General features: G+C 37.2%; 1 protein-coding gene across 1 annotated transcript; it reads right to left on the bottom strand.

Moving 5' to 3' along the window:
• Positions 1-232: 232 nt before the first annotated feature.
• On the bottom strand, positions 233-8,252 carry LOC122819855 (obscurin-like). The gene is made up of 14 exons (XM_044096870.1): positions 8,196-8,252; positions 7,579-7,682; positions 5,930-5,965; positions 5,238-5,540; positions 3,752-4,024; positions 3,101-3,400; positions 2,557-2,832; positions 1,749-1,991; positions 1,553-1,666; positions 1,392-1,404; positions 1,209-1,294; positions 953-1,045; positions 810-869; positions 233-718 (listed from the first exon to the last, which is right to left on the bottom strand). Exons 2-14 carry the CDS (start codon positions 7,646-7,648, stop codon positions 642-644), a joined length of 1,944 nt encoding a protein of 647 aa, XP_043952805.1. The 5' UTR covers positions 7,649-7,682; positions 8,196-8,252; the 3' UTR covers positions 233-641.
• Between the last annotated feature and the right edge of the window lie 2,562 nt (positions 8,253-10,814).

The raw sequence follows: 10,814 nt of genomic DNA, 5'->3' as shown, positions 1-10,814 counted from the left end.
GCCTTTTATTGTGAAAGGGAAGAGTTAAAATGACATCATGACGTCACAAGAGTACGTCTGTTTTCTAGATATTGTTAGTTTATGAAAGCCGCTTTAAAAAATGCATTCAAAAAGGCAAAGTCAGCGACTTTTTAAGGTCAGCTCTTGGAAAATGTAAATTGTAAAAAAGATATTTTTTCCAAGCATGAATTACAGACAAGCATTTGTAACCCGTCTATTGTCAAGAAGTTGATAAAAAAAAAGCAAGATTTATTCTCTTGTAGTCTAACAAGCGTGTTCTCAGATTAAATAATAAAAATCAAGAAAGAAAATATATATATTAATATTTATTTAGATTTACAACAGTCAAATGGCACCAGATATTAGGAATGGCACAAATAAAAGCATTTATTTTATTTACAGGGATATAAAATAGATAAAAACATTACTGAGTCAACATGTTCCATAAATAAGAGAAAAAATGTCTGGTGTTTAGGTAGAAAACAAAATATAACTGGCTTTGCAAAAAAATAGATAGTTTTGGTTTTATATATGGAGCTCACTGACAGGACTTGTGAAATAAGATCATTCAGGTAATGCTTACCTGACCTTTATAAAAATATGTGCTCTATTAAATAACATGCAGTTTAGCGTTAACCCAACTAGCTTACTCTCTTCTTAGGTCCTTTCCTGACTTCAGAGTAAAGCGCTGCGTCAGCTGCTGCAGCACTCAGTGCTTCTGTAAATGGAGAGAGAAGAAACGTACAAAAATAGATAAGTAACTGGTGAAGATGAGGAAATATTAGTCAGGGTAAAGCTGCTGACTGTACCTGCAGCTGCCGTCCTCACATCGGAGTAAACAGCGCCCTCTTCTGGGTCGTGAGTCCTCCCTGTTGGAATCGTCAAAACGGGATTCATTGGTAAACAAAAATGAGTATATTTTTGATAAAAAATCATTTGTTAAAGTCAAAACCTTTCATATCCAGCGTACTGTGTTGGACTCTGCCTCTTTTGGCGTTTTTGAACTTAATGTGAGCGTATGTGACATCACCGGCTTCATCTTCATCTGGAACAGAAAACGGTTTCATATCCGGAATCAGTCCGCTGACTTAAAACTGCCGTGGCAGTCTAACTACTTCTAAAAGTAAACTGCAGGACTTTAATTTGCATTTTCTTTTATTAACATCCAAAATCGTCTGAATATGTTGCAAATGAGTTAAGACACCGACCATGAGAAGACGAGCTGCGCTCATTGGTCTGATTGAGAGGCTGATCTATAGAAGATCGCTGATCAGCGATCTCTGACTGGATCACCCTGAAACACAGGAAGTTCATTTGAAACAGCAACTTAAAACACTTATGATTCAAGTTTAAGGTGAATGGAAATGAATAAAAAAAATACATGTACTGACCTGTGGGAAGAACCTGAGAAGAATTGTGATAACACAGTGATGTTAACATGTATTTATTTATTTTATTTTATTTTGTATTTGTAACATTAGATGAAGCATTTGTTTGACTAAATAAAACTGGTGAACTGTCTAATATAATTTTAGGAGATGAAAAGTTTCACCTTGTGAAAGCCTAAAGCCACACAGCAGGAGCAGCAGAATGACAAATACGGATCCACAAACTACACCAAGGACCAACAGCACTGGAAATGAAGAGCTCCCAGGTTTGGAAACACCTAATTGTAAAAAAAAAATATCTTCATTTCTCACGGCATCACAATTATCAAAAATGCAACAATGTATTGAATTTCTGCTCACCTTCAACAGCCATCCAACTCTGAGGTGAAACGTTTCCTGAATGTTCACACTTGTAGAAACCTTCATCTGACTGAGACACTGCAGAGATATTCAGCTCTCCTGTGCTGTCATGTTGGATCAATTTGTCATTATGATAGAAAGTCACATTAGAAAGTTTGTTTTCTCCTCTCATTCTGCAGCTCAGAGTAACAGAAGCTCCTTCAGTGACAGGATGGACGGGGCTCACCAGGAGAAGATCTCTAGCTGTAAACCAGTCAGACAGTAATTTGTTTTATTTTATGAGGCTTCAATAATAAATCAGTGCTGGTGACTACACAGGATGATAGCAGGATTGGGTATTAACTTTAGCACCGGCTATGTTGGAATGGCTATAGTATAATACTTTTCAGCATAGGATTGGGCATACAGTCAAGTTTTATCTACAACATTGGAGTTTTCTTCCTCATAAAATGTGCAAGAACATTTTAAAAGAATTGAAAAAGATCCTGAGTTGTAATTATGTTTGTGTATTTTTACACAACTTTACCGGTAGTAGCATAACTTAGCACACGTGAAAGTTATTTACCCTTCTATGTATAATATTTAAACAAAAGCTAAGAGGAAGATGGTTTGTTGATTTGTTTCTATTCCTTTAACTAGGAAAAAGAATTATCAGAGTAACGGGAAAAATCTTTTTGGTTGTGTATTGCAAACGCTCTCAGATAAACTGTATAAAGAAATTTGCTTCAGAAATATTTTGGTAAATGTTCTGTGACAATTACACATTAAAAAGGTAACCAAAAAAACCACACACTGGACAGTAACATACTGTGTAAGGTGACGTTGGCTGCGTTGCTGAACTCTCCTGATCCAGACTCACACCAGAACACTGATTTAGGGTTCGACTGATATTTAACGATGCATGAGGATCCAGACATTTTCCCCCAGTGAGAGCACTTTGGTATCTGGGTCAGGTGACCTGATGGTGAAACCCTCATCACTCTCCACTCAGCAGAGTTTCCTCCACAGTTCAGAGTCACAGACTCAGAGGTGAAGTGTTGCTCTCTGTCAGGACTCACTGAGAGAGACGCTGCTGGATGAGAGACTAAATAATACAAGATTTAAAAAAGGAGAATGAAGAGAAGCATATTTGGAGAAAAAAGCAGTGTTGATGAATTTGCTTTTATTGTTTTTATTCGGAATCAATTGTTTGACTGCATTATTAGCAACATGTCGTACAGACATTTTTTGCTTAATTAAGTTTGTTCTTTTGCATAAGTTTAAACGAAACTAAACACTTGCCACATTGCGCATGGGATTATTTTAGGACATATTCCCATTGTAGCAAAATTAGGAATAATAAAGGTACCAACCTGCAGACCAGACAAACTTTGGTTCACTGTAATCAGTGAAAAGCTCTGGGTTTCTTCTTCCAGCTCTGCATGAATATCCTGATGTGTGATTCTGTTCATGTATGATGAATGAATCCTGCACAGTCCCACTGATGCTACCAGGCAGCAGCTCATGTCTGTAGCCATGATCAGTCTTATGAGGAACAGCTTTATACCAGTAGAACCGCCAACCTGGAGACTGGTCGTCATGGTTACATCTCAGAGTCACTGAGGCTCCAGGAGTCGGCCACGATGGAGACACAGTCAGGACTGACTTCGGCTCTGCAGGACAGAGAAATGTTTTTTTTGTTTGTTTTTTTTCATAATTAAAAGACGTTCCACCTTCTAACATGTTTGATCACAATCTCATAGAAGTAAAAGTTGAAAATATTATCAGTAATGATGTTTCTCACAATATTTGCTTACAGCTAACAGTAATTTTCAACCAAGACAAAAACTGCTTTATAATACTTCATAAATATCTTGTCAGTTAAAAAAAATAAATAAATAAAAAAAAAATAAAAAATAAAAAAAATTTCAGTGTTTACATGTTCATATTTGCAACAGCTTACTGTGAACTAGTTGTTATCAGAACCACTCAAATTAAAAATAAATTCATATATAATAACCTACTGTATATAGTGAGGTTGACTGCATTGCTGAACTCTGATCCAGACTCACACCAGTACACGGCTTGATAGTCCGACGGGCTGTTGACGATGCATGAGGATTCATTCACCGTCCACCAGGTGGAGCAGTCATATAGATACGACTGAGTGTTTATTTGTCTATAATATCTTATTCTCCCGTCGGTAGATTTTCCGTCACATTTTAATGAGACGTTTTGAGAAGTGAAGTGTTTCTCTCTGTCAGGACTGGCGGTCAGAGAGGCTGCTGGACGAGCATCTGAAAAACAGAAATTTGTAAAAACAAATGAATCATTTACCGAATCATCCACTTGGTACGCTGTCCCCATTTATGTATTGCTGTCATTGTGGTATTGTTAAAGCTGTCGTTACTTGCCCTAATCCAGAGGAAGAGAAGCAGCTGATGCAAATTGGTAAAATGTTAAGGCAGTAGTACAACAGAACTTAAATCGTTTATATTTTCCTCATCCCATAATCTTATCCAGCTCTACCAGTTGTGTGGTTGTTCCTGCTTATGTGAATTAGGAAGGTAAAATATTCTTTGTTTCAGATTATTTTATTTCAGACAGGTCACTTTCAATAACCTCAAATATTCCCCCTTTTCTTCCCCTACCCCATAGTTTAAAGTTATTTCTGGTGTTACTGTACATAAAATTGACTTTTTGTGACTGAATGAGTTCAGTACAGTTTCTATCTCCTGAGACACGATTCCCACATTGAAAAGTCTGCAGGATCCTGTCAAAGTATTTCTTACTACAAGTGCTGATAAAGATTTCCTGCTGGTGGTTTCGTTGTCTGTGGCGCCACCCTCTGACTGGGAGTATTATTGTTCTAGGTACAATGCACAAGGTCACATATTCTGAGCCAAACACACACATCCTCAGCATCCTAGTAGATCCTTGTGAGCAGTTCAGGTGTTAGCATTCCCACTGGAATAATGGCAACAACTATTGGCAAAGTTTTCCATTATGGAACTGATTTTACTCTAAGGAAAAAAACAACAACTTTGAATTAAATGTCTTAACTTTGTATAGACTTGTAATGTAATGTATTTTTGAATTCAGGTCCACAGATAAACTACTTTGGGTTGCATTTACCACTGAAAACATCTCGTTTTTAATCAGTACTGTGAGCTTGTCATTAACGCTGTTGTCATACGTCATCGCTGTGGTTTCTCAGATCTGTGTTCTCACACACTTCTTGTCTTTTCTTCGTTCTTCTTTCTCACCTCTATTTTTTATCTCACTTTTTGCACATCATGTGTAAGTTTTGACAGGTTCTCACTGCTGTGCCCCGTCTTACACTAGTTACAAGAAAGATAAGTTAACATCACACATAAATAAATGTAGTAAATGTGAAAAGTTTTAATTTTTTCCACTTTGCTGTATATCTGTATGTTAAAAGTCAACGACAGAGTTCATCAGAGACGTAGAAACGAATGAGGGAATATATTAGAGCAGAAACACACTGACCTGCAGACCAGACAAACTTTGGCTCACTATAACTAGTTGATATCTCTGGGTTTTCTCTTCCAGCTCTACATGCAAATCCTGCTGAGTGTTTCTGTCCAGTAATGATGAAGGAGTTCTCTTTAGTCCCATGGATGCTACCGTTGAGCAGCTCATATCTGTAGTTCTTGTTCCTCAGATCAGGAACAGCTTTATACCAGAAGATCCTCCATTCTGAAGATGAAGGTTTGACCTCACAGCTCAGGGTCACTGAGGCTCCTTGAGTCGGCCATGATGGAGACACGGTGAGGAAAGGCTTCGGTTCTGCTAAAGGACAGAACGTTTATGATTTACGTTCTTAATAATGTTACCCTTATTCAGATTCTTATTTTTAAGCCAATCAAAAAAAAAAAAAAATAGTCTCGTTGATATTTCAAAACTAGTGCATATTGTTTTAGTCAAAATAAAATAACTGATCACAAACTATTAAAGGTTCAACAGTGGTTTTAACAGCCACCAGGGGGCAGATGTCTTGTAATGCAGGTGTCACTGCTGACAAACTTTAAACGCATAAAGTATGTGTTTAATATATGTACATTATTGGGTACATGTTAAAAAACAAACAAAGAAACCAACAAGATAAGTTAGGAGAATAAACAGTCAATTGTTTTTTTATGTAAGAAAGTAAATAGATGGGTAAAAATAGGAAACCTTACCTCGAGTTTTTACACACCCAAGTAGAGAAATGAGACCTAAAAACACAGAGCTTGTCAGACATCATATAAAGTGAAACATGAAAGAGGAAATGTGAAAACACTAGAACAGATGCTTTCTTTTCCTTCTTTTTCCTTTTTTTTTTTTACATTTCCATTAATAATTGCAATAACAGACATTTAAGGAACTTCAAATATGCACACACTGTAGATTGACTGGACTTTCACTCACTGTGTTATTATGAGCATAGAGCTGAATGCTTTAAGCTTTTCATGCTGCGTTGTATCTAAAGTTACAAAGGTGCCAGATGTTGAAGTGCCCTTCTTGCGAGGTAAACTTTGAGAATGTTTTTAATTTGACAGAAACGGATCCAGACGTACCAAACAGAGCAACACAACCGACAGCCATGAGGTCAGCGTGGTGCAGAATGTTACAGTTCACATCCGGCCGATGAGAAGACGATCACAGAAGTAGCACAAATTGTCTACAAGCCAAAATATGTGTCATGGAAACAAAGACCTGTTTACCACTGTGCGTCTTTTAATACTACATTCTGAGAATGTGTGTGGTCAAAACTTCCTCCACTGTTTCTAATTCTGCAGTCGACTGAAACTGCCCTACGGCTAACACTGAACTGTCTTTTCGTGGCTACATGACCTTAAAGCGATGCTAACGTTATCTATGCACTGTGAGAAAAAGGCCAGAGATGATTGACAACGCTAGAAAAACGTCAACCTCCCTGTGTCCCTCACTGGCAGATTGCACAAGGTTATTTTAGCACCAAAAAAAGAGATTTGATCAATGATTCACCATTTATGAGTCAGGATTTTGATAATAAAAGATTTGGCGTCTGATAAGCAAGATACAAGTAATGAGTCCAAGAAAACATAAATAAAGTTTCTGTGGTCGCAAGATGATTTAGACAAATGTCAAACATTATTTCACAGTTTTAATCAACTGCCGTTTGTTTGAAATCTGAAATACTTATAAGACTGACAAAACCTGCAATGTATTGTTTTACATTGAACAGATGCATTTTTTTCGGCATTAGCGTCACACTAGAATGTGACAAACATGAAAACTGTTAAGCCCCAAATTATTCATACTCTTGGGATATTTTGTAATCTTTTGATTTTTCCAATCTGGTTTTTGACATAAATGTTTTCAAATGTCTGACTTGAAAATGATTGAGAATGTGTGGAAGGAGCTAAAGATTAGGGTGATTGCAAGGAGCCCTTCCGCATTTATAGGAAATGGCTTTATTGCTGTAATGATGACATTTCCATTAATTATTGATGAGTTTAAATACCATTCCCATTTCTTTCACAAAATATAACCGACGTCTCTCAAAGTGTTTTAATACCTTTTGAGATGTCTGCCTTCATTCCTATTAGAACAAACTTCTTTGTAAAACAATGTACATCGACTAGTCGATCCCGAACTGAATTGTTTGACACAGATCACAAAAGGACAGAAAAAAAAAGGAGATTATTGGTTTTCCAAATGTCAAAATCTCATCATTTCTCATTCTTGTGAATCCAATATAAACTTTTGCTGTGCAAAACTCTTGACTCTCTGACATGCTGGGAAACATTGCAAACATTTTTTTCATCGCCTGCAACACTTCAGAAAGAAAAAGCGAGATACTTACAGAGTACGGCCAGCACTGACGGCGAAGGGTGACCCATCCTCACATCCAACTCCGAGGACGTGTCACTCATTCAGACGCACTTCAACGTTTTAAAGGCAGACAGACTGAAACCAACACCCCAGTCACTTCTCCTTAGCATGAAACAGCTGCCATCTACATGAAAATGTAGTCTTTCTGCTTCCTTCTTTCCTCTTGCACAATTCTCACTCTTCTTCAGTGGTTTTCCTCCGTGCTACACATTTATATTTCCTGCTTTTGGTGGGCCGATGCTCTCATGCTCTTAGTTGTTGTCAAGAAAAAAAGGCCCATAAAACAGAACCTTTATGCCTCATCTGGAAGTAATCAATATATTTCATAGTAGAGAATCCTACTTTTAATAAAAAAAAAAAAATATATATATATATATATATATATATATATATATATATATATATATATATATATATATATATATATATATATATATATATATATATATATATATATATAAATTTAGCAGTGCAATTATGACCACTGTATTGAATTGACAATGTCTGTAATTTGCAGTAGTCTCATTGGAGACTCAAACTTTAGTTTCAGGATTTTATGCAACTGACCAACATAAAAATGGCAAATACCTTGGAAGTGGAAGAAAAAGTTGACAATTTAGTAATTGCTTTCTTCTTCCTTCTCTTCCATAAAGGCCACATTTGTCACAGGTGAGCAGCTGTTTCAGTGGAAGACCTCTAACAAAGTCCAGGCGGACTGACCTGTGGTACGTCACAACAGCCTCTTCAGAGAAGGCGGGACTTTTTCCAGGATGAAAAACAGTAGGAGCATTTTAATGTACAGGTGGAACGTTTGTACTTTTAGTTCTCTATGCATGTTATGTTTAGCTCTGTAGTTTGTGCCACTGTTTACAAAAAGCAAAGGATCTTATTAACACTGGGCATTTTTTTCCTCTTCTTCTTTAAACCACAGTCTGCATTTCCTCTGCAGGGTGCGGTTTTGTTTTGGTGGGTTTGTACACTGCCCTGGTTGTTGCAGCAATTTAATTTTAGAAAGTTGCTCCTATGGCTAATGACCAGGAACCGATCTCCACTTATTCTACAGATTCTGAGGGGCTGATTCCCTTAAATCCCACGAAAGCTGCAAGATTGCTCATAATTTTCACATATAGCTGCTTCACTGTTGCTCAATCTCTTCATATACAACTGTTAGAAAAGGTGGCTGTGAAATATACTGAATTGCAAATCCAATCTAATTAAGCTCCTTGTTTTTTTACTGTTGATAATAATGATGCTCCTATAAAATTGCTTTGGTGAAGTAGCAGCATAAATAGTACGCTGTCACTTTAACAAGGCCAATTTCGGCTTCTGTGTATATAAGCACGTGTTCACCTGTCATGATGATGCTTGCGTCGTGACGTCACGTCTGTGCCTCCGTCTGCCTCCCTCTGCCGCCGCTCCAGACTGTCCCGAGGACTGAGGCTCCTGTTGTGGCGGTGGCGACCCCTGGTGGCGGAGTTTTGTTTTGTTTATTTTGTCGGAGCACCTTTTTCTTTGTTTTTGTGGCGTCTCCGGTAATCCCCTTTGTCTTCACTGGATGTTGCCCTCTTGCCACACTGGTAAACCTCAGCCTCCTTTGAGATTTACATATTTTACTTCAACCAATAATTTTGTTAAACCGCACTCACTGTCTCAACCTGTGCCTCTGTTATTCGGATATTGCCAATATGATTTTAGGATATGCCAATAGGAAATGTTTGTTTTTATTAATTTTTTTTTAAATACTGAATATCAATACAATTTGTAGAACTTCTTGAATCTTGTCTCCTTATTCCAGCAGAATTTACCTGTGTCCTCATTATAATTACATTTCCCTGGAGCGTTATTTCAGGTGGTGTTGCTGGTTTCTTTTACTCATTTAACCCTAAACTTTTTCTGCTAGCAGGTCTGTAGCCTCTCTGGGTTGCATTGCTAGCTGTATGAAGTGAAACATCGTGCTTTTAGGCCTAGTCCACAGGCTGGATTTCTTATTCTCTACGTGTTTACATTGTAGAGGAAACACAATGACAGAAAACTAAACTACAACCAGAGACTCTGAGACGACCTGCTCTGTTGCTCACCTGATATGAAAGACGTCTTACTTTAGCTTACGGTCAGCGTGGGTCAAAGGAAGTTTAGTTATATCTGATGGCATGTTGTGTTTTTCAGTGGTTACTTATCTTCTCTCTCAGTGATTCAAGGGTTTCTCAGCAGTATTTCCATCCAAAAAATGAAAAGGTAAACACAACAGGGCAGAATTGTGGTGCCCCCTACTGGAGGTAACACATAAAATTCTTAGAAAACATGTAATGTTAAAAATACCATCACCTTGTTACTTGCTGCAGTTTTACTGCATGGAACATTCTTGTTTTTGGAGAATCAAACAAACTTTTACAACTTTTTATTTCTATAATTCCAGAAATGACTAAAGTACTCGAGCGCCTCGACCACAATAAGGAAGCAGCCCAAGGAGGAGAAAAGAGGCACATTGAACAAAAACACTGTACAACAATGTAGTAACGACCCATATTAATCAATAATCTAATTGGATCCTAATATATCATTGCCATCACATGGGGAAATCCAAAGCAAATCTAGTCTATATTTTCCCCAACAGATATAAAGTTTCTGTTTCTGCTGCTGACAGTCCTGGACGTCTGAGTTGATCTGAGACTGTAGCTGTTAAACAGACCAGAGGAGAGAAGGTCAAAGGTTATGAAGTTATTAAATAAGAACATTTGCTGGCATTTTACTAATTAAGTCCTAATAATATCAGTTTAACCTCTAGAACAACTTGGCTGCAGACTGATTTATAGATCCAAAAAACTCAAAGGGGTTAAATCTACATAATGTTCTGATGTTATTATTTATGAGATCTACAATTATTAGACTGGAATATCAAGATAAAGAAAACTCAGTAGCAATAGCTGTTAGGGGCCATTCAGGGGCCTCCAGACATTCAGGGGCCCCTTGAAATGGTTTAATTGTAACACAGACCACAGATCTAAACCTGTAGCATCATTTATAGAGAATGACAATGTTATTATATTTCATTTAATGCATTCAGCTGAGAAACAAAGTACATTTAGGATTTAATTAATTAGGAAGTTTACTTTGTAAAAGTTTAAAGAATCTTCTTGATAGTTTGCTTGTTGTTACCATGGCTACAATATGGTGTAATCTTTGTGTTTGAATTGATTTTGTTCACAA

Source organism: Gambusia affinis, linkage group LG18, assembly GCF_019740435.1.
Source record: "Gambusia affinis linkage group LG18, SWU_Gaff_1.0, whole genome shotgun sequence".
NCBI lineage: Eukaryota > Metazoa > Chordata > Actinopteri > Cyprinodontiformes > Poeciliidae > Gambusia > Gambusia affinis.
The sequence above is the reverse complement of the archived record's forward strand: the minus strand, read 5'-3'. Positions and strand labels throughout refer to the sequence as shown.